General features: G+C 48.8%; 1 protein-coding gene across 3 annotated transcripts in view; it reads right to left on the reverse strand.

The window, feature by feature from the left end:
* Nucleotides 1-1,474: 1,474 nt before the first annotated feature.
* dapk1 (death-associated protein kinase 1) overlaps nucleotides 1,475-24,354 on the reverse strand; it is a 63,693-nt gene continuing 40,813 nt past the window's right edge. For all 3 annotated transcript variants that reach the window (XM_076891217.1, XM_076891219.1, XM_076891218.1), the window contains 15 exons: nucleotides 23,185-23,304; nucleotides 21,323-21,421; nucleotides 19,935-20,033; nucleotides 18,143-18,241; nucleotides 17,851-18,048; nucleotides 17,508-17,705; nucleotides 15,208-15,306; nucleotides 12,253-12,330; nucleotides 10,234-10,450; nucleotides 7,797-7,982; nucleotides 7,509-7,706; nucleotides 7,006-7,144; nucleotides 6,479-6,599; nucleotides 6,178-6,366; nucleotides 1,475-5,834 (listed from right to left, as the gene is read on the reverse strand). In XM_076891217.1, the coding sequence (XP_076747332.1) occupies nucleotides 4,539-5,834; nucleotides 6,178-6,366; nucleotides 6,479-6,599; nucleotides 7,006-7,144; nucleotides 7,509-7,706; nucleotides 7,797-7,982; nucleotides 10,234-10,450; nucleotides 12,253-12,330; nucleotides 15,208-15,306; nucleotides 17,508-17,705; nucleotides 17,851-18,048; nucleotides 18,143-18,241; nucleotides 19,935-20,033; nucleotides 21,323-21,421; nucleotides 23,185-23,304 (3,336 nt within the window). In that variant the 3' untranslated portion in view covers nucleotides 1,475-4,538. The remainder of the gene's footprint in view (nucleotides 5,835-6,177; nucleotides 6,367-6,478; nucleotides 6,600-7,005; nucleotides 7,145-7,508; nucleotides 7,707-7,796; nucleotides 7,983-10,233; nucleotides 10,451-12,252; nucleotides 12,331-15,207; nucleotides 15,307-17,507; nucleotides 17,706-17,850; nucleotides 18,049-18,142; nucleotides 18,242-19,934; nucleotides 20,034-21,322; nucleotides 21,422-23,184; nucleotides 23,305-24,354) is intronic.

The following is a 24,354-nucleotide window of genomic DNA, read 5'->3' on the forward strand; positions in this document are numbered from 1 at the left end:
TTATTAGAACCAGAAGCAGATGACATAAGTAAAACAATTAAACTACAAAAATATATACAAAGACCCTTTTTGCATATAAGTATATGGCCAGCAGGCACCAGTATATGTATATGAAGACCGTGATGGATCTTGGAGACTTTTTACCAGGATATACAAACATATATTGTATTTTCCACACTATAAGGCGCACTTAAAATCCTTGAATTTTTCTCAAAAATTAACAGTGTGCCTTATAATCCGGTGTGCATTATGTATGAATTCTTGTTGTGCTTATTTACTTTGAACTGATTTTATGTGGTACATATATATAAATCAGTCAAAAAATGCTTTAGTATGACTTTGGTAAGCTCAGAAGCCGCGCCGCTTGATGGCTTGGAGCATTACGGCTGCTGTAGTCAGGAGCCTCGCGGAGTAATCTGGGTCTAAAATGCCGTTACTTCATATCGCAAAGTCAAACGAACACTGCGACATCACTGAGAGTTAAAAACTATCTAAATTCTTTCATCTTCAATAAAATGATCAGCGTTGCTGCTTTACCAGGTGTAACAATTAAGTTTAACATCCAGGCATCCATGAAAACAGGATTTATTACATTTAACGGAGTTAGAAGTTAGCAGGAAGTTAGCTCGCTAGCTTCCACCTAAACATGATATAGCATGTTCTGACTGAGAGACTTCTGAAAGAATTCAAACGTACAGCTCTGCTATAAACAGCAATGACGATTGTAGGGTTACTGAAGTTTGGCTAGCTGCTATATAATGATGTGCTACATGGTGGCTAGCTACACAGCTATGTTAGCATAAACAGTGAAGCTGGAGGATGAACGCTAACACTTTTCCACTCGATAAAAGTTAACGTGAGGGTTCCCGATGGTTAGAGACAAATACAGTCGCAAGGCAGGATGCTGTAAACGGACCAAACTTCAGTCAGGAGAACAACTGAGATAATCCATCCACAATACGAGGTTAGTGATTAATATACTGCAACAACATGGGAATAGAGCAGCTGCCAGAGAATTCAGCATTAATGAATCGATGGTACGGATGTGGAGGAAGCAAGAACGAGTTCAGTTCAGTTGACTTATGTGTTTTGTTTCGCTTAGCGCCTTATGGTCCAAAAAAAATACAGTATGTAGGTTTGCTTACTTAGAAAAAAACAGAATAATGTAAAATTGGATCTTACTAAAGCTTCTTACAGACTGCAGTGTGTAAACTTTCTTTGAACGTTGTGCCTGAAAAGTGTTCGGTCAGTGCAAACTGCAAAGATGTTTTTGGAGCTCATCTTTAAAGTAAAGTCAGGTGTGTCAGTCCTTTGATTGATACGTGTGCACACACAGACAGACAGGCTCCTGCTAATATGAGCAACCGAACTGCACATTAGAGTCACTGAACTAGCATTAATCAGCCCACCTGTGCTGGCACGGTGCACCTGTACAGTCTACTACGAACACTTAAATGATGCAACCACACTGGCATTAGGTAAAGAATTTATTATAAAATGTATTACACTATAAAGTGTCAGCAGTACTAAGAACATGGCATTCCAGGACATGCTAAGGATGTAACATAAATAGCAACAGAAAGATTTGTGCAATGCGGCGATTATTCTCCAAGGAGGAAAAGTCACCCGACAGTAAAACCGAGTCGGTCCCTCCTCGTCGACAGAAACATCTCAACCTCAGCAGAAGCTTCCAGGGAGAAGACAAACTCATCATAGTGATTCTCAGTTTTTACAAAACGATCCTCTGAAACACAGAAGAGTCTCTTCCCTTTCCAAACGCCACCTCTCAGCTCGTGTACTGTACAAGGCAGAAAGAGGAATGAACAAGTGTGTTTTAGGCACACAACATTGGCAATGATTATACACAACTCCGACAACAGCTTCAATAAAAAACAGAAAACTCAAATCGCGTTTCAGATCAGTTTGGGACATTTCCTTTCCTCGTGTTCCTGCGCACATGTTGGCGTCTTTGATTCATTTTTATTGTCACTATATGTTTAGGAAAGATGTGCAGTACATTCATTTTTGCCTCAGCAAAAAACAAACAGCTTAACAAAAAGCTTTGAGTATTTACATCACAGCTAACAGTTTGCTGTGTTGATTGGCGAGAAGAAAGTTTAAATCTGTGAACAGATGGTAACACTGGAGGAAGAGAAGCTGACAGCAAATACTGCACTCTGGCACGGAGCTCGTCTTTACACAGCGCGTCCTGAAAAAGTCCTTTACATCCGTCAAATGTAACTTCAGGAGTGAAACCGTCCGACGCACACGTGCGCTGAAAAACAAGCTGTTTTCTTCTTCTTCAGGTTCAGAGTGAGGGGCACAAACGTTACAAAACACCAGCTCGCACAAAGTGAAAATGCTTTTCTCTGACATTTCTGTCATCAGCAGCCTTTGGCCTTTTTCAGCTAACAATACTAACATCACGCCGCCGCTTCCCTGTGCTTGTGCTGACCGCGGCCAGGCTGCGGCTTCATGCTTCACAAAGACAAACTGAAAGAAGGCATGAAGCCACGCGCGGCCCGCCGACAACGAAGCTCAAATTTAGCTTGACAGAGGTGGCGTGGATGCCACTGTGCAAAACTCTGACCGCGGACGGCAGCTTGATTAATGACGCCCCTGCGATAACGCTTTAAAAACCTGATGAGGAGGCATCGAAGAGGCGCGGCGTCAGCGTCTACTGTAACCGGCTGCTCGTTTAAGAGAAGTACAAAAGTACAGAAACCAACCCAATTATAAAAAAAAATCACCTTTCTGATTAGAATTTAGCGTTTTAGTGAAACTTTCTATTCAAAGTACTCAGCGTGAGGGCGTCCTCAGCCCACCCTGTGATGGGTTAAACATTTGCTTTGCAGCTTGTTACACTTTAGAAAGGTCAACATCACCCAATACGACACAGTCCTTTAGAAAACCCTCCTTTTCCTGTAAAAATGGCTACGCTTCCCTTTGTGTGAATGAAAGATGATGTTTACAGAAACACTGATGTTTACAGGTCCCAAAGTTTCCCTGGAGTTTTCAGGAAAAGGAAGAAAAGGAATCGCAGATATTAAAATGCGAGTACAAAGCAGAACGTTTTGGCTCCGGGGTGTCTCCATGACACCACAGAGACGGGATATACCTAATATCTTAGGCACTGAAGCCCCGCCCACCTGCTATTCTGACCTACTTTTAGAGAGGGGCAGCCAATCCGAGGAAGGCTAGCTTAAAGAGAAAGGGGCAAAACCAGCTTGTTTCAGGCCGAGCGGCTGCACTAAGGCCCAGCAACAGATAAATGCGCATTAGTTTGCACTGTGGATCATGCAAAGCTGCTCTAATACACCAGACTGCTGTTACCAAGTAAGCTGCTCTGGATTGGCAAAAAAAAGTTCTCTTGAATATGCAAATGACATTTACATTGACATGGTTTGATATGATGTGCACTCAGAAATCTGTTTATCTGATACAAGTCGATGCTTAACTTGAGCACAATTCTGAAGCTCCGGGGAGATCACAGCTGCACACGTGCCAGAGGTCTGAACAGCGATCTGAAAACAGCAGCTGTGATGGTGAAGGTGAGGTTTGACTTAGACTGTCTGAGTCCAGCAGACTTTAAAGTCCAACTGGAGACCAAAACTGTAATAAGACAGAGTTTATTCAAAGACCTTCACGGGAAGTTCTGGGACCTGTAAAGGTTTCAGCTGTTGGATGGAAGAATACAGAAATCTGAACTGAGGATTAGCAGGAACATCAACAAACACACCAATCAAACATGAAGGAAACGGTTCCACCCACTGCTGACACGTGTCGTCTCCACACATCTGTGTGCGTTTGCTTTTGTGAAAAGTGAAACAGCACGAGACCAGGTCTCCTTTATTTTTATACAACATGGTCTTCTTCGTGTTAGTGACAGCCGCCAGATAAATAGACGTGTTAGAAACTCATTTTACTTTTATATCAACAAGGCACAGTTCTCCAAACATCTGGAAAAGACTTCTGCTTTGTACCAATGAGACTGGCTGTGCTCTTCAGGGAGGTAGAAGGCCACCAAGGCACTCTGAAAGAAATGCTGTAAATGTATTAAACGCTAAGCTGAACGACCAAATTTCACATCAGTAAACCAGACGCGAGGAGGGAGCTGATATTAGATGTAAGCGATGGATGGAGCGAGCAACACGACACACACTCAGCCCTCGGGTTCGAGCCACACGTGCAGCTGCCATGTTTCTGACCACACGTGGAGATTAGAAAATGGCGCTGTTCCTTGGAGTGAGACTGGAGTGTGCGTGACAGCAGGAGGGACGTTAGGAAGCAGCAAACAACAAGATAGAAAGAGAAGAAAAACACAGAATTCCTCTTTGGAGCTCGGAGCGTTCGGTTCTTTCACGACATTCGTAGCGGGAGGAAAGCTCGGCTGTACAGGTGTGGAGAGCACAAACACAACATCTGGTTTGCACGGCAACAAAACGGAGCGATTAAAGTGTGAGCAGCTGGACCGGAAAGATTGCACGAGTCCGTCGTGTCAGAGCGACCTCCTGACGTCTGGCGGGGACAGCGAGCCCTCAGCGGGAAATGACGGAGCTGATGGAGTTGTACGATGTGCCGCCGTTGCAGGTTGGCGGGTAGCCGTTGGCGGCTCCTCCCAGCGCCTCCGTGTTAACCTTAAACACGGGCGACGCTTTGAGCAGGAAGTCCGCGGCGTCGCGCCGGCCGAGCTCCCTCAGCTTCGCCATCAGTACGCCGACCCTGCTGCCCGCTCGCCCGCTCCACTCCTGCAGCAGAGCCGCCGTCGGGCTGGGCTGCAGCGCGGCCTGCTGGGAGTCCGAGTCCAAGTCCAGCTCAGAGGTGCCGTTTGGAGTCCCGTTGCTGTATTTGGCCACCAATTCAGTGAGGCCCAGGTTCATGGCCAGCAGGCACCAGTCTTTCCCCATGGCGTCTGGAGGGTCCAGCATGCGGCACAGCTTCCGGCGAGCCAGCAGCGGCACGTCCGATATGTGGACGTCCGTTCCCAGAATCCCCCACTGGTAAATTTCAGCGCAGCCGAACGCCAGGATGCTGCTGAAGCTCTCCCGATAGCCGCCCATGGTGTTGGTGAGCGAGGTCTCGCGCTGGACTTGAGCCCGGAAGAAGTCTTTGGGTTGGTAGACCATGATGGGGGCGTGGTGTTCCCGCAGCTGCTGAGGGCTCAGGTAGTATTTGGCGGTGAGCTGTCCGGGCAGCGTGGAGGCCAGCAGGTTCTCTGTTATACTGCAGAGGGTGTCCAGCAGGGTGTAGCACTTGGCCCGCTCAGAATCATGTCCACGGACCTGAATCTCCACACCCTGCCCGTGGTTGACCAGGAGGATCATGGCCTCCACTCCTGCCTGGCTCACTTTGGCGCCGTTGGTCCACAGGTGAATATCTCCATCGTTGTCGTCGGCGCCGTCCTCCTCGGGCTTCTGCTGGTGGCTCCAGCGACACAGGTTCACCTGCAGCTTGTGGAAGAGGCCGCAAGGGAAGGGAGTGAGGTGCTCGGCCGGGACGATTCGGACGCCTCCGTAGAGCAGCGACTCCTCCTCCTCCTCTTCGGTCCAGGACCGGTGGAGGCCGTTTGTCTTGATGAGTGCGGGAACATCCACCATGGTGGGGTTGGTGACGTCCCGGGCGCAGACGTCCATGGCATCCAGGATCTGCAGCAGCTCGTCCACGTCGCTCTCAGGCGCCAGGGCCTGCACCTCCTCCAGCCTGTAGCGCCCCCTGTAGTGGTGGATGGCTTTGGGCGTCTCCACGGAGAGCAGCTTGCCGAGGATGCTGCTGCAGAGCCATCGAGGCTCCAGCAGGACGACGTCCTGCACAGTCTCACTCTGCATGATGTTGATCTGTGGAGGAGACGAGGGAGAAATGTGAGCGCGTGGACGTTTATCAGAAAAATTTATGTCATGAGACAAAGACAGAATACAGAAAGAAGCTAATAAATATTTAAGGAACAACATTAAATGGAACTTTTGCTTTATCTGTGAAAAACATGCAAATAAATAAATAAATAAAGTTTTGGTTCCTCATTCCTGAGCAGAGGCACACAAACAGAACACAGTGTTCCTGCTGCTGTTCTCACAGATGAAAACCATCTGGTTTGGTTTATTCAGGAGCCTGCAGTGCCCCCTGCTGGCACTCAGGAGTAAAACACCGACTCCTTTTGCCTGCTCCTGGTCAAACACTCACCTCTCCCATGCTGTGGAGCTGCAGGGCCAGCGTGCGCAGGTGATCCTGGCTCACCAGCGGGTTGATGTGCTCCTGCACGTCACTGACAAACTGCTGCCACGACATCAGCTGGTTGGGTCCGCTGAGCTTCCTCCAGGTCGGCAGAACGGCCAGCAGACGCTCCGACAGCAGCGTCATCGGACTGCACCTCTGCAGAGACGGAGAAGGAAGCGGCGACAATAAACGACCACGCTACGTTTGTTCAGGTATGAGGACATTTAGAAACAAGAGGACACGGGGAGTGAGAGTCTGCAGAGCTCACGGAGACGACGCTGGCTCGAAGCTCCTGCAGGTGACTCCTCAGCAGCTTCATGTCTTTAGAGTTTGAGGCTCCAGCGTCCATCACAAACAGTTTGTCACTGATCTGCAGGTCGTTCCCAAACCTGGACCGAAAACCAAAAACACCAAACTTTGTAACAAATCACTGAAATCTGTGTGATTAATACGTGTAATTTATTCTCTGCAGGGATTCTTTGAGGTCGCATCGACTGTCTTGACAAAAAGCCGCTCGCTTTTTTACTCATCAACATAATCTCCACTGACTGACGGCACTTTAACTTTTTCAAACATAAACATCAAAGCAACATTAAAAGATTCTCAAGCTCTCCTCTCTCTAGATCTGGTTTTACAAAACATTAGCTCTGCTGTGTTAGCGGTGAAACTGCTGAATTTGCTATCTGCTGTCTGATCAGTAAGGCTGAGACGTACGCTCGCTGTGACCTGATCATGTGACTGACGTGATTTAAGCTGGCACCGCTCGGTGCAGTATGGAGAGGAGGTGCTCTTCACCTGTTCCTGACTTCCTTGAGCAGCGCCCTCTCTTTGTCGTAGCTGAACTCTCCGGAGAACGCTCTGGGAACGTCGGCGAGGTCGGCGTGCGTCGCCACCAGGACGACCGCGAGAGGCTGCTGGATCCGACCACCGAAAGCTGAAGAAAAGTTAAGATTGTGAACCGTCACAGTAGACAGCTTATCATGATCAGGTTGTGTTGAGGTTGTGTAACTGTCTGGCTGCTGCAACAGCAAATGTAGTTCCCACAGCCTCGCACGAAACTGTTTAAATGAAGCTTCAAAAAGGCCAAACTCGTGGCGAAGTATCAGTGAAAACTCATATTTTTCTCCAATTACTCAGGAAACAAAGACTTTCAAACCTGCCGACTCTCTATCGTTGCAGCTTCTACTTCCTGTCTGCAGATCTGCTCCTAACCTCAAACATATCGATGTTTTTAAGAAAAAGATTAAAGTCGACCATCCACCGACCGCACGAAGGCAGTAGATGGTTGGTCTGCTTACAGATGCTTTCCTGCGGCAGGGTGAGGGCCTTCAGCAGGTTCAGCCAGTAGGTGATGTGGCCCAGCTGGGTCTCGTACGGCTCCTCCAGGCTGAACAGGACCACGTGGATCGCTGTGACATCGTTGGCCGCAAAATAATCGTAGGTGCAGTAGTAGACCGGGTTTCCAGAAAACTCCCACACGCTGAAATCTCCCACGCCTACAGAGAGGGAGCCGAGTGAGCTTTGCTTGAATTTCACACACAGGTTTAACCGTGAACGTCCTCCGCGGGGATCCTCGCGGCTCTCACCGTGGATGTTGGCGTGCTGGATGTCGATGGCCTTGGTGGCCTGTTCGTCAGCCGCAGACAGAGCGCTGTGCACGGGGGAGAAGACCTCCAGCACGCCTTTGGTCAGGCTGGGCTCAAACATCATGCTGCGACTCCTCACGCTCACGTTCTCACAGCCGGGGTACAGGTTGGAAATGCTCACCGACACTGAACACAGACATGGAGGAGAAACCATGACAACCACCGGGACTACTTTCAGTTAATGCAGAATTTTTACTGATTTTTATTTAGCAGGGACACACAGGAGAAGCAGAGAACCTGCAGCACTATATTGCTGTTAGATCAGGGAATAAATCCTGACTTTTGGCTCCACAGTTTGAGCGGTGATGGTGTTTAAAGACACAGCGGCTGGTTTCTGCTCTCAGAGGTTGTTGTTCTGCTCTCTGCTGTACTTCAGCGCGCGATCGACTGTGACTAACGCTCAAAGTATTTCAGATTAAGTGCAGATGTCCCTCTCTGCTGCAGCAAACACATCTGCATCATCTTTACCAAATAACCGCCGCTTGCAAACACAGGGGGGCGCCATTTCACTGCTAATGAATCCACTCTGCAGGGACAGTTTGGATTTTCGGGACCACACCTACAGCTTGTTTTTGAGGTCTTAATCACAGTAAAATGACATCCTGGTCTTTGGGTGATCACAGACATCAGTGTGACATCATCGCTGGTGTAAAGAGCTGGAGGAGAGAAGATGTTTGAGACGGACGAGTGAGCGTCTGCGCGGATAAATCGGGGAAAACGCCAGACGCACGATGGTTGTTCACAGCACAGCGAAGGACAAGTCAGAAACTCAGGCACATCTGGACACACATCCACAAAACAGATGTTTATTTCATCCGAATGTTTTCATTTCTGATGGGATTTTATACTTCAATAAAGAGATTGTAAAGTATTAGTGGCTGCAAATCTTTTAATTCCAGTCGTTGAGAGGCCAAAACCTTTGTTAGATGTGCATTTTGTGAAAAACCCGTGTGTGTGTGTGTGTGTGTGTGTGTGTGTGTGTCTCGTTTTCCTCTCTGCACTAACATAAAAGCTGCCTCCGCCGTTTCACAGTCGGCTGTCACGGCTTCAGTTTGAACATGCAAGCGTCTGCTCGGCACTGCAGACGACGATGATGAAGACTTTATCCTCCACCAACTGGCAACTGCAGAAAACAATGAACCCATCTCATCTTCTCTCATCCTAAACGTGAGGAAAATGTTCTCACGTCCTGGTTTTTGTGATCGGTGTAAAATGAGTGAAATCCTTAAAGCCAACAGGTTCCGCTCATTTTCTCGACGTGGAGAGAAAAAGCTGTTTTCATGCCGTTTAACGTCGGGCGGTTCAGAGTTCAGTGAAGCGAAGCTGCTCATATCTTCTCTCGCTAACAGGCCTAAAAAGAGCGCTCCTTTTACTGAGGAGCACCTTTCACGACGAGGCCTCTCGTTAATGGAGCTCCGTGACATTTCAAAGTTCGCTACAAATAAGGAAATAAAAGAATATATCAGCGCACGCCGAGGCTGAAAGCCACAAAATCAATATGCAGCGTTCAGCGGTCTCGGGAGGCGACGCTAAAATATCGACACTTGTGTTTCTTTGTCTTTGGCTGGATTCACGTCACGTATCGCTGCAGAAACAACTAACGGTCGATACGGACCAGCGCTGACTCTTTGAGACGCCGGCAGGCTCACAGACGGAGGAGTCGGCTAACGCACCTGACCGTTATCAGCCCGGGCGTCACGTAATGGCTGCAAGCGGCGCATAACAGAGCAGCTAAAGGGGAGAGGAGGGCAGGCAGGCAAGACACTGAACACGTCGTCACTGCACTTTCCTGAAAACCACGAACACCTCACAGACCTCAAGATACCCGAGCCTCAGAGCAGCACCTGAACGGTTTCCCTCAGCAGACAGTTGTTCCATTTGTGCTCATCTATCATTTACTCCAGAGGACATAACGAGGAGAACTGATCAGCTTTTATCAATTTCACCCTGTGAGATTCAAACTGCATCTCAGTACGAGACTGTGAGGGCTCATGTTCATGCTCACATCAGAGCAGCAACAACAGCTGCGTCTACAACGTGGATAAAACAAGACATTTAATAAAATGACTCACGCTGAAGTTTTCTGAGACAGATGTGCCAGGGAGACGCCTCCTCTGATTAACTGCACTCCTCACAAATAAACGAAGGAGTCTCTGTGTGTCTTTCTTTGCTTATCCCAACCAACATTCGCATGTGTAGCCAAAGGGTGATTGGAGGGGGTGGAGCCTTTCAGAGCTGTCACCAGGTGACACACACCTGTCTGTACCTGCACAAACTCAGGATCTTCTTGCTGTGAGGGGGCGGTGCTAACCGCTGCGGCAGTGAAAGCATTAATGCTGAGCTGGTGACGACGCGACTCCACCTGTCTGTCACCTACCGGGAGGTTTGGAGTTGACGGGCGAGTTGGGGTGCCGGGCCGCGTTGGTCATGCGCGTCCTCCTCCTCCTGAAGAAGCTGCGCAGGATGCCGCACTTCAGAGACTCCAGCAGCGTGCTCTTCCCGGCTCCCAAGTGTCCGAAGAGCTTGAGTTTGATCCGGGGCTGGACCGTCTGAGTGGGCCGCAGCTGCTGGATGTAGCTCAGCTTGTGGTTGTCCTGACCCAAAAACACACCACAGAAGAAGACATCGACAGCTCAGGTCACAGACACCTGTACACGACTCCCACAAGGCCCCAAAAATCACATGACACATTTCAACTAATCAGATTTTGTGCTGCTGCACATTATGTCAGCTTCAAACTGCAGAAAAGCTTATTTAAAAATACACATCAGCGTATTGTGTTGAAGAGATATCAGCTGATGTGGAACCAGAGCTGGGCTGTACTTTAGCTCAACGCCACAGGCAGCAGTGTCAGCTCCATCCAACAAATTCAGTTCATTCAGTGTTATTTACACAGCGCCAAATCACAACAAGAGTCGCCTCAAGGTGCTTTATATTGTAAGGTCGACCCTACAATAATACAGAGCAGCACTTTGGCGACAGTGGGAAGGAAAAACTCCCTTTGAACAGGAAGAAACCTCCGACAGAACCAGGCTCAGGGAGGGGCGGGGCCATCTGCTGTGATTGGTTGGGGAGAGAGAATCAAAATCACTAAATCGAGCTAAATGTCACCACTTAGCTCTGCGGTGACATCGCAGCTGCAGGTGAAACTCTGCCCCCTGGTGGTGACAGAGAAAAGTTTCATGCACAGGTTAGCTATCTCACAGCTGAGCAGGTGAACCATAAACTGAGGATGTGAGCTCCGCCTGCAGGCGTCTGTCTACCATTCATTGGACAGAGTGGTTAAAAACAACGCAGGAAGCTTAAATGCTTTTATTTTGGTGGATGAACAGGAGAGTTCCTGTGACTCAAACAAAACGTTCCATATCTTATGTGTCTATAAATACTTCAGTTATAAAACATTTAAATGTGACAGCATTGAAACGCCGTGGCTGTGAGCGGCGTTACAGGAGACGCTTTCTTCCAAACATCATCGATTCTTTGGGCTACGAGGACGATTTTTAAAACTGCTCTTAATGTTCTTGTAAAAATGAAACAGTGACTCAGCCGCAGGAAACATTTACAACAAAAGCCAGCTGCTTGCTCACGCCGCCGTAGATCTGACAGCTCGATGGAGCCGTTTAAGACGTTTCTCTAACCATCCAATGAGTCACGCATCAGAAGTGGCCCCAAACGCTGCGAGCAGATACGTGGGATGTGAACGCGCTCCTAATCCCACCTGGGTTATGCTAACGTGTCAAAAAATAATTCATTTCCAATTTCAAAACGTGTGATTCACAGAATCCGGCTTTAAAACGAACGAGTTCTCGTTTCAAGCCGCCGGGTTTCTCCCCCTCTTGGTTCTCGACAAGTCGGCCTTTTCAAACGTGCCAAAGTGTCTGAGATTAGCCCAGCATGTGCAGACGGCGGCTGTTTTCACAGCTGCTGCTTCATGTTTTCACCGATTCTCAGCAGGTTTAGACGAGGAGTCTGAGCGTGTCCTGGTAGCTGTGACCGGGAACACCGGACGCACACACGCCGCTGTGGAGGGTGAAGCTGATCGTCATGGAGATGAAAGGTTTGGCTTTCACCGAGTGTTCGTCCTTTCACCTGCACGTGTCGAGCAAACTGCGCCCCAAAGTCTAAAAACGGCGGATCGCTAAAATCTAACACCTCCCGTCTTCCCGAGACGTCTCTCTCCACACCTCTGCACCGAAATAGACCAAGTGTGACGACTGTGAAGCCCGACTGTGCCTCATCACCCCCACCATCATCATCATCTGCACTTCCTAAACCGCGTTCACAGCATCACATCATTTTTTTTATAGCCTCATTCTTCAAACAAGCTCAGCTGACACAACTTGGTTGAACACATCAGTCCAACTCGAGCCTTTTGAGCCTTCTTCTTCCTCTTTACCTTTTTAAGCTTTCCCAGCAGTGACACGACGTGCTCGTGATGTTCGGCCGAAGCCAAATCCTCCGCCGTCTTTCCATCCTGCAGGAGGAAAACAAAAAAAGTCAGGTCTTTAGTAAACATCACATCTCCTCTGGCTCCTCCTCAGCTCCACTGAGGACATTCGTTTTCTGGAGTTTTTATAATGAAAAAGGAGCTCGAGCACAAAAAGGAGCTTCCTGTTAAACCAGTTCAGCAGACGCTGCTTTTACTTTAACTGAGTGTTTCCCCCAAACTTACATCACGTGTTCAACCAGTTTAGATCAGAACCAGCAGATTAGATACACAAATCATTTATATTTGTATATTTATTTACTTGTTCATCATAACAGGAAATTCAGCAGATATTTTGTTTTGATCGACGCTGACGTCTGCTGTTAGTGATTTATTAGTCAGCTGTTTCCTACATTCACGTAAATCAGATCGATGCGCCTGAAGTGACCTTTGTTAGTTATGACAGTTATTCCTCATCACGCAGCGTCGTCTCTCAGCTGATGTCAGTGGATTAATTACAGCTGCACACACACGCACGCACGCACGCACACACACACGCACGCACACACACGCACGCACGCGCACGCACACACACAAACACACACGCACACGCGCACGCACACACACACGCACGCACACGCACGCAGGTTACTTTCCCTCTCCGCTCCAGCGCTCCGACACAAACGCCACATTCCTGACAGCGTTCATGTATCTGTCACTGTCCGGCTTGGCTGACGCTCCGCTGGGAAAACCTGCACGGACGCCTGAAACGCCCACAGAGCGCCGCCGCCTCCTCCCAAACAGCTCGTCATGACGATCGGACTTCGACATCGTCGACCTCCCGAGCCGACTGGATTGGGCAAATGAAGTCTGAGCATTTAGACGCGTGGACGCTCTCGCGGTGCTCGCCTCACACAGATGGCTGAGTGTCACGATTATTACTACTGATGCCTGGCAGTGACAGATGAACGGCTGGCGTTATGTGAGGAATATTAGATCATCCACAGTATTTCCAGCCCAGACTAAATATCTGCTGAAACGGAAGCTCGGGAACGACGAGTAACGGTGAAATCGCAGAGGCTGGAATGATTTGGAAGAAAAACCAGGCAGAGATCACAGAGGCACCGTGGAAGGTTGTCCTCCCTGACACTGAATTATACATCCCAGTGTGCGCTCCAGATGAAACATGCACAGCACATCAGCTGCCATACAATATTAACATCCCGGGAAGGCAGAGAGGGAAAAAGCTCAGCGCGGATCGTCTGCTGCTGGAACCAGATCAATTCAATGGAATGAAAGAAAGAACATAATGCATCAGGATCGAGCAGAATTAGATTTGAGGCTCTGAGACGAGTTTCAATGACGGACAAAAACACGTTACTTCTGATATCGGCGGAGAACGCTGGAAACATCTGGAAATCATATCTGAACAGGCTGAAAACATCTGCACAATAACAACTGAGGTCATGTTGTGAGCTCTGGCAGGAGAAGCAGGGAGGCGCCCGTGATGGAGGCTGACGCGCCGACCCTGACGTGCTGAAGGTCTCTTTCGGTCTTTGGCTGCTTCTTCGCTCACTGTGAGTCCAGTTCTTGTACCGAACATTTGACACGAGTGTTTTTGTTTGTTAGAGACTTCAAACGATCAACATTAACATTCACATAAATGAAATTTTAGCTCGTGACATAACTCTTTCAATTACGTTTGATTTATAAAATCACGATAACAGTTCTTCATAAAACCACTTGGATCCTGGACGCGGCTCGGATGAAGTCATCTCCTGGCCTTCGGCGTGGAGAAGCATCAGCTCAGAGCGCTGAGCTTTGAACGGGAAATAAAAATCCTTTCGGATCTAAAACGATTGGACATGAACTCCCACTTATCCGTAAAGTCAAACCCACTCAGGGCTGAATGTGGAACCGTTTGATCCCGAGCGCTTGGATAAAAGCTCTCAGCCCGCGGCTGCTGAAGCCTTTAACGCCTCACCTGCCGCAGACTCGGCACAAACGTCTCTGTGCAGTCACCAAATCCACGCTTGGATTCACTCGTCTTAAATATCTCATCTGCACAACAACGAAGCCGTTTCTCCTGCTCGCTTTCTTCTGTCTTGTGCAGCAAACACAGTGACAAACAGGAGTCTTGCTGCACAATCTCCTGAACAAAGCTAAGCGCTCGTAACGACCCCACAGACGTAAACTACAGGAAACGTCTTTGGAAATTTAACATTCTTGAAGTTGTACTCACAGTTTTTTACTTCTTGGACTTTCAAAGAGAAATTTTAAAGCCCCCAAACATGTTAATAACTAATGTTTAAAATCCTCAGCAGACTTTTCATTTGATTTAATGGTGCAGCTCTCAAACTGCCAGCTGGGATTTAAATATTCTAATAAGAGTTTAAGAGCTCAAAGCTGAGACAGACTGTGAGGGAAGTGGATGGGACACTGCAAGGAAGCTCATCAGGGTTCAAGAGGTCGAAAGAACTTCAGTAACATGAAGAAAGAAGAAACAAGGAGAAGGTTTCGCCTTGAAAACCTCTGAGAGGATGAGATTATTAAAAAACAAACAGGTGGTGCAGCTGAGCCGGGCGGAGACGAGGGCGGAGGTAAGGGAACGATGCCAGAAGAATTTCCCAGTTTTACTGAGGATTCATGAGCGGCGCCTTCGTCTGCAGCCCCAGCAGAAAAGGAACAATCGCCACGCAAACAATATCTGAACAAGCACGGGAGCGACGTTTCAATTTACATACTATATGAGGCGTGTCGGCGTGGACCACGCCCCCACCATACTCGAGTCACAGATCGCAGCAGCTTCACGTGTGAACACGTCCTACAGACCAAAGGGCTGCACTGGGTTTGTCAGAGTCTCATCACGATGATGACGAGGTGCTGCTGCACCCGCCCGAGCGGTAAAACAGAGAGGTGCCTTACGTTGGTGACAGCGTCGATGTTCGCTCCGGCCAGGCAGAGATGGCGGACGACCTCGAGGCTCCCGTTGTTCGCCGCCAGGTGGAGCGGAGTTCTGCCGGACTGTGACGCACAGAGGAGAGAGGAAGCAGCACACGTCAGCGCCGGACACGGTGAAAGTCACGCACACAATCATTCATGTTCGCTTTGACACTTACAGGTTATTCTTAATAACTGAGGCTGCTGAGCAGAAATGCTCGAATAAGGATTCCTGAAAACGCCAAAACCTTCTGAGCGTGCTCAGTTTAAATGTTGAGGCAGAAGCTTTTTAAGAAGCTCACATTCAGTTCTTTTCAATAAATCAATAAATAATCTTTGCGTGATGTCATACAGAGCAGATATCTGATGGTTTTCTCAGGTACACATCTCTCTATGAGAAGCCCCACCCACTTCCTGTTAATGAGGAGCAGCCAATCAGAAGAAAGCTGGCAAAAATAAAACGTTGCTCTCTTTAAGCTGCCGTCACTGTAACACAAATGTGGAGGAAAAAGAGTGACACAAACACTGAAATCAACATTTATCACATTTTCTAAACAAACACTGAACGGCGTCCCCCTCTTGCCTCGCGCTAACTCGGCCTAATTAAGCGCACGGTCGGCTGATCGGCTGCTCGCTGTTCCCGCTGCGGTCGCTCGGCCTGAAGAATAAAACTGCTGATTAGAGCAGGAACACAGTGCCCTGAAAACAACGCTAATTACTGTAAACACCATATAATTGCCATCAATTTCATACCACAATATCTCATAAATCCAGAGCAGTTCGATGTTGATGTTACAGTAAAAGCTTTGGGATTTAATCAGAGCTCAGTGACGGAGGCGTTTCAATCCATTCTCCTTTGCAGCAGTTTGGAAGAACATCCACCCTGTTTTTGTGATGCTGCAAACTGAGCTGGAGACGGTTTCAATCCCACCCTCTTATTTCTCTGCTCGGTGTCTGCAGCTGACAGCAAAGACCGACCCAGAGTCAGCAGCCTGTGATTCGCTGCTTCACACGAGCTTAAAAGAAACGAGCTCCAGCTGAGAATAATGCATGAACCACGACGTCTCTGGCAGCGCCGTCTGCTCCCGATGCACATCGCCTCCCTGTGCGACGCTGAAAACACGTTTCTGCAGAAAAAGCCGAGAAAAGCTTCCCCGTCGCAGAATCTATTTAAATGTATGGTGTCAAAATAGAAAGTAGAAGCAGAAACATGCGGGAGGCGAGAGGACGGGAGCTTCAGAGGTGTGTGAGGAGGGCAGGAGATATCAGAAGAAAGACGATTTTAAAATATGTCAGCAGAAAACAGCCCATACCTCTGTAAACATTACACTGCGTTATATTCTACTTCCTGTGTTTTTATCAATGCTCCACCTGCGATTAGGCCTCATTTAGCTCCGCTGCAAAACAACGATCTAAAACACTCATTTAAACTCGTCTTATTTTTCTTCAGCTACATTTGCTCTCAGGTCAAACTATTCTAACTCCTTTACCTATGAGAGAGTTTCCTCTCATTGGCCGTTCCTCACAAACCGAACAGCAGGTGGGCGGAGCTCTGTGCTCACACAAGTGAGGCGACCATATTAGTCTGTGAGAGCAGGGATTACTGGCACAGACACCTCATCATCTGAAACTGTGGTCAATGTGGAGCAGGTCTGACTCACAGCTGAGCTGATGGGGTTCGATTTAAAGGAGTCTTCTTCGTGAGGAAGATTACTTCATGGATCTCACTTCCTGCAGAGCGTCAAGCTGAGTGTGGTTCGGTTAGCTGTCGTTTACTTCTGCTCTTCTTGTGCTTCTAAGACTCCTGTGACAGTAATGCAAAACGCTCTGCAGCCCATCTGCAGCACGATCCGCAGGGTGAAGGCTGCAGCGCCGAGGCTGCTAGCTCAATCACTCAGGTGCTGTTGGTCACGCAGAGCGTGTTTTATAAGACAGAGACACGTTCGGCCTGACTCATCAAGGTGCTGTAACACATCACATAACACCGGCATCGCTGAGCTGGCGCTGAAGTAGATGTGCTTGAAGATTATGTAAGAGGAGAGTAAAAACAGAAAGCGTATTCATGTTAACGGCATCGGGACGAAAAATAAAAACCCCACACATTAACATCAGTGTCTGAATGTGAGGGAGGGGGCGGAGCGCAGAGTTAGGAGGAGGTCCTTCACCTCCACCTTCACTCTCAGCTGTGTCTGAAAACTATGTGATACCACCAGTCCTCTCAGCGCGGCCTGGGAACGCCTCAGGGAGCGTATCCGGGCCGTCTGGGGGGAAGTGCTTGCACTCACCTTGTTGGGGAGGTCGAGGATGGCCTTAGCATTGCAGATCGCCATGACGACGGGCAGGTTTCCATCCTTGCAGGCGATGTGGAGCGGCGTGTTTCCGTGGCGGTCCTGCTGATCCACTTGGCAGCGGTGTCTGAGGAGGCAGCGGACCACCTCCACCTGACAGCGACGCACAGCCAGGTGGAGAGCTGTGTGGCCTTCCTGGAGACACAAACACAGACGGGTCAGTGTCTGTGACCTGCACAGGTGGTGAGACCTGTGTGCTGTGAGACCTGTTAGTCAACCCTCGCACAAAAACACGTAAAAGTAAAATGTGCCAAAATAAATCAGGCTGAGCTCTGGTCACCTTGTCGGTGGTTTCCAGCTCGGCTCCGTGCTCCACCAGGCACTCCACGATGTCCACGAAGCCGCGGGCAGAGGCCGTCAGCAGCGGGCTCTCCCCCTCGCGGTTCTTGGCGTCCACGTGGCAGCCCGCCTGGCACAGAGCTCGGGCTACCGGAGAGTAGCCGTGCCAGGCAGCGCAGTGCAGCGGCGTCTCCTGCTCCTGCAGACAGAAACGTGGAACGCAAAGATAAAACCCCGCGGCCCTCGAACAACCCCTCGGTTCTTATTCCGATGCCGTCGCTGCACTCGCTCACCCTGTCCGTCAGGTCCGGGTTGGCTCGGATGCTGCACAGGTAGCTCACCACATCCACGTTGCCATAGCGAGCAGCCACGTGTAGCGCGGTCTCGCCGGACTGGAGGTGACCAACGGCCAATATGTTAATAACAAAGCAGCAGATTAAACTAGCAGTAAGCTAGAAACGATCAAATTGTGTCATAAAAGTCAAACAAAAGAACAAAAGAAGCGACTGTGTGTCTGTCGCTCACACCCACCTGACTGACACACGTGACGTCTAACACGTCTGTGACACGTCGGACGGTTCAGATAAAAACGGTTCCTATGAAATCTCAGAGTAAAAGTATAAACGCAGTGACAGAGACGAAGCTTTGCTGGTGTCCGGAGGATTCCCTGCAGAACCTTCCTTTCAGCTTCGGGAAGTGAAATGTTTATTATTCCAGGCGCTGGTTGATTGCACGAGCTGCTAGACGGTGATGAGAGATGATTGACACGCCTGCAAATTTTCTCTTGCATGACAAAAACAATGTGTGAAAGACTGGAGGAGACGACACGCGGCACAGCCTCTGTTTCCATCTTCACCCGAGAGCAGCGAGCGAAAGAACAGGGCCGAGGATACAAGCAGCGGGAAAGAGCTTCCTCAGAGGGCGGTCCTCCATCACCCATCAGAGGAGCAGGTGGAGGTAGCAGGGGGCCTCTGTGATCCTGACACCATAAGTGGGAATGCTGTCTCCAGTTTAGATTCTGTAGTTTGGTCAAACATCCCAGATTTTCCGTATAGTAGCCAAAACCTCCAGTAGATGTTAACAGGGAGCAGCGGACTCACCTCCCTGCTTCTTGAAACACAACACAGAGCCAAATGTTTGCACTGCATGCACAGACCGTGCACAGACCGTGCACAGACCATGCATACCAAGCGTGGACGCTGTGGATGTTGACTCTGACTAGAACTCTGACTCCGCTTCTGTTTTCGTTAAAAACTGACCCACGAGTTTCAGACTTGGGGCTGGCAGTCAGCGTAAACGCTCGTTAGCGAGACGACGTGTTTACTTGTTTCTTAGAGACTGAGTCACTCTGGAAAAAAGGAAAAACCCTCAAAGAGCGGTTTAATTTGGCGAATTACATAAAAAGCCGCCGCAGATTCACCTTGTTATGATAAACCTGAAAGGTCCTTTGGCTTCTCTGTTCTCACAAAGCAATTATCTAATTCTACGCCTCGGCTTGTGATTTGGGGTTTATTGTGTAACAAAGAAAGATGAAACTTTAACGACGCCTGTACGGGAGCTGGAGAGTAATCAGCAGAGCGCGTGCAGCGCAGATTAGGCTCCGCCTCAGCGTTCGCAGACAGGAAAGGACACCTCGTGAAGATCGGAGAGACGGGAAAACGCTTCTGGGATTTTGGACGCCCAGGCAAGGCACGCTGAGGCTGCACTAGCATCGAAAGCACACAAACACACACACACACACACAGACGCACCAATCCCATCTCTCCCTGCAAGGCCTGTTTCCATAGCAACAGCAAATAAGCTGATAAAATGCCAGAGTAACTGGTTTTCTCCACAGGTGTGGAAATGTGAGAGTGTGAATGTGTAAAGCTGTGTGTGTGTGTGTGTGTGTGTGTGTGTGTGTGTGTGTGTGTGTGTGTGTGTGTGTGTGTTTCTGGGCATTTCAAAGTAATGCTTCTCGAGGGGTTTGTGGGTAGGAGGCAGTGAGTAATTGCTGACAGATAACAGAGCATGATGAGTCGTAGTAAGTGTGTGTTTTTCCATGTGAGTGTGAGACGTGCAGAGAGGAAGGACCTGGTTTTCTACCTTATCTTGCACATCCAGCGGGCACTTCTTGTCATGGAGGAATCTCAGGGTCGCCACGTGGCCGTGTCTCGCCGCGTAGTAGATGGCGTTGGCTCCGCTCTGAGGGTTGGAGAGAGAACAGCGTTGCAGGATTTATCCCTGACCTTTAGTAAAGAGTCTGCAGCCACACGATAGGAACGCATCCTTGGACAATACTGTGCCGTGCTCTCTAACACGGGATCGTTCTGAGGATGTGCTTGGATGTTGGGCTCAGACACAACGTTGAAGCTGTGGTTTCTAAACGGAGGAACGAGATCAAAACACGTTCTTTCATTGTTTCTGTATAAAGTCATAACGTCTCTATATAAATCTCCTGAACTCGCTGCACCGATGATGACAGAATGAAACTTTATTTAATGGCAGTCAGTGTGTGCAGCATTAACCTGATTTCATGTGTGGCACTGAAATCAAATCAAAGGCAACGAGATCGCTGCGTCAGAGTTCGGAGACGTCGACCCTGGTGTGGGTCAGCAGCTCCAGACGTCTCTTATTTTCTAACATCTTGGAAAACAAGGAAGGACCTGCAGCTCGGTGCAAGCACAGAGTGACTGCACGGCACGATGAAGGACGTTTGTCAGGGAGAAGCTGCTGCGGATGTTCAGCTGCTCACAGAACTTCCAGGAACTGTCGGCTATCGGAAGGGAAACGATTTCAGGCTCTGCTAAAGTCTTCCTCCCGTCTCTGACGCGTCACTGATGAAGATGCAGCTGTGACAAAGAGTTTTAGCAGCGGCACAAGTTTTGTGTTTGATGCACTTTGTTGGTTCTGAACAATCTTAAGCAACTTCATAAGTTTCAAAGAAACAAGTCGACGTCAGCTGTCACACGTGGGCTCTGACCGTGCTGCAGGCAGAGCCCGCAGGGCTAAACTCAACCCTCACGTCTACATTAGCTTCTGATTTTTCTAAAGAAGAAGATATCTCACACTTTTTCTTATTTCAAATTAAAATGTGTTTATAAGATATGATAGAAAACCTCTGAGGCACCACAACAGCATCAGTGCACGCAGAGCAAGGACGAACCGACGATCAGAGTCCATCCCAGCATTACTGCGTATGAAACAGCCAATCAGCAAAGAGGAGCGGCTCTGATCACTCGACTGTGTTTGATGTGTGTTTCATTTCTGTCATTACACAGGCCCAAATATTCACAATCATGAGAACCTTCATTATGCAACGTCGAAGCAGGTTTGTTCCCTGAAATATTGATTTTTTTATAATATTTGATTTTCAAAAAAAGTTTGCTGTTAGCATCTGAAGCTGTCCTGGTTCACAGCAGGGTCAAAGGTCAGCTGTTATGCGCCTTACAGCTCCTCCATGCAGTCTTCGTCACAGCAGGTCCGGCTCTTACCTTGTCGTGGGCCCGGATCTCCGCTCCTTTCCTCATCAGGACCTCGATGATCTGAATGTTTCCACAGCCGGCTGCGATCAGCAGGGGAGGGGTCCCGTGCTGCAAAACACACACACGCGTGTTACGCTTCCTGTTTATGTGTGAACGCTGCGTCTTTAATCTGTGCGGTAAAGCTCAATCTGACAGCCTGTAGTTACACAGAAAACGTGGCGAGGAAGTAAACGAGACTGAGGTAGGAATAATGAATGAAAATGGCGAGATGACCTTTTCTGAACGAGTCCCTGAGCAGAGACAGACTGAGCCGACGAGTCTGTCAGGTACCGACTCTGCCTCTGGTTGTTCATCCTTCCCCTCCTCATTTCTTTCCTCTTCCTATTTTCTTACACTTCACTGAGTTTAATGGCTTCTCGTCCTCACATCGCCTGCCAAGTCCTGACATGTACCCGACCATCAGGCTGCGCGGTGTAAAAACTAAGCGTGTTTTAGTTTCTGTGTAATCATGCCCAGGCTGTGCTTTGATTTATGAAAACCCATAAAACGCTCCCTCGGTGCCACAAACCGGACGTGAACACGCCTCCCTAACACGCTGCACCACGAGCACATCCTCCGCCCACATTCACTGATGTTCTTTAATGAAGACGTGATGATGCTTCACAATAACACTTCAAATCTGCAGATTTCACCTGTTTACACACTGCAAAAGTCTGCAGGTGGCAGATGAGCCTGGAAGCGACTGTGGGCCCGACTGTGGAAACATGCTCTGTGGAAACACGCTCTGTGGAAACACGCTCTGTGGAAACACGCTCTGTGGACCGTCAGTGTTTAAAACGTCAGGCTGTTTTTCTTCTGCTGTGTTTTGGCTGGAGGACGGGACGACCTAGTTTCTGGGATGCTGGCAGCTTTAAATAAATATGGAAAAGACACAAAGATTTTTATGGAGATCTTTGAGACGATTCAAGCTTTCAATTTATTCTTTAATCAACTTTTAATCTGTCATGATTTTGTTGGCGTTGGGATTTGTTGGATAAGCGGTTAATAAAGTCGAGGGATGGTTGTGTCAGACTTTATATTCCTGGGTGGATAGTCCACTTTGCTACGTTTTGCCTTGGATGTGAAAGCAGGATTGCCGTCCACACAGTGTGGAGCACAGCTCAGACATGTAACTCTGACAGCCAATCAGCTCTCTGCGTCGATCAGAGCTGGAACAAGCCGGATCAAACATTATTACAAACATCATTATGCAACACGAGGCTGCACAACAACTGAATAATTTCTCAAATTATTTGCATGATTCATCTGAATCTGGAGCACAGCGGTGCAATCCAGCCCACTGGATACTGTGAGACGTGCCTGCAGTGGAATAACTGAGATCTTCAGTTTAATAAATCGCTGCTCCCGCTGAGCCAGCGTTCCTACACCGGTGTGAAAAATGCCCGAAAAGGGAAAATTATTCCCTGATTTTCACAATTTCTTGGGATCATGAAGAATAAACAAGTTATTTAGTTATAAAAATTGCAAATGTGACGGTTTTATCTGTTTGAATGGTGACTTTGTTAAATGTGAAACGCCGCTCGCGCTCGTGTGAGTCTGACCCGTTTCCCAACCTCAGCACAAAGCCAACTCGTTACCGAGTCTTAACCTGGTCCCAGCGTCTAAAACTCAAAGCGTGACTTCTCAGAGAAAGATGGAGGCAGCGCATCCACAGCTCCACACACACGTCTCTGTGTGGATGACTCAGGGTGGCGCCTGCTTCACTTTGATGTATTCAGTTTTGAATAGAGACACTGGCAGACGTGCTTCTGCGCCACTACTTCAGATTCGTTGGGTTCAGCAGGAACGAGCTGAGCGTGTCTGTGCGTCACCTTGTTGGGCTGGTTCACATCGTAGTTGTTCAGCGAGCCGAGGAGATGCTGCAGACCCGGCACGTTGTCGTCATTTATGGCGTGGATGATGGCCTTCATCACAAAGGAGTCTTCCTCGTCCTAAACAGGTGAGAAACACGGTTAAAGACATTTAATCCTCTGCTGCTCACTTGATCTAAACCGAGAATCCAGTGATTACGACTCTGTCAGCGACACGTGACCCGGTCACCTTCAGCCAGAGTCAGCCGTGCAGCGCAGCAACCGGCCGTGCCGCCTCGCTGCACAAAGAGACGACGATGAGCGAGGCGAGGAGGCAGCGAGAGAGCGAGGCTGATGTGGTGTTTGCTCAGCCAAGCTCGACTCTTTGGCCGCATTCCTCAACATAACCTCGCTGCTGGGCGAGCCGTGACTAAAGCACCTCGGAGAGCTGCAAACAGCACAAACATGCACGAGCAGCGAGGCCCTGCTGGGAGCTCCATGCCCACCTCGATCGCACACACGTGAAAAAGACCTCCGGGTCTCGTTGTGACCTCCAAAATACACAGAAATGATTTAATAACTGCAGTCAAAAAAGCGGCCTTCCGACTGCGACGGTAACCACACTCATCCATTTATTCATCGAGCGGTGATGCAAGCAGACGCTCAGCAAGAACGAGCTCTAATCACATGAAGTCTTTCTGCTTCACATCGCTGCCAAGTTCAAATGTTTTTATCCAAACTGCAGAACAAATACCTGAATGTGTGATAAAAAAAACAAGACAGACAACAATCAAAAGGTTCATTTGAGGAAGAAACCACAACAGTCCTGCAGGAGCATGCAGGAATAATGAGCTGTCTGAACTAGCGGAGCTGACCTCGGTAACATGAGCTGAACACATGTAAACACTGCAGCTTCTGTGAGAAACTTAATTATTCACAAAGCCGTCCCAGCAGGCCGGGCTGTTCTCAGAGCACGAACACCCACCTGTACCTGCTTTTCAGGTAAGTCACTAAACCGTGGAACTGCCTGGAAGTCTCCATTAGAGAGCTTGTGTTTGTTACCCTGAACCACAGGGGGCGCTGTGACCTCACCGTGCCCAGTCCTACCTGTCAGGTCACCTGTGACGGCAGGAAGCTGCTGTGTAATCCTTTGATGACATAACAGGGCCGGCCTCGGCTGCTTTGTGAATG

Source organism: Maylandia zebra, linkage group LG12 (genome assembly GCF_041146795.1).
Source record: "Maylandia zebra isolate NMK-2024a linkage group LG12, Mzebra_GT3a, whole genome shotgun sequence".
NCBI lineage: Eukaryota > Metazoa > Chordata > Actinopteri > Cichliformes > Cichlidae > Maylandia > Maylandia zebra.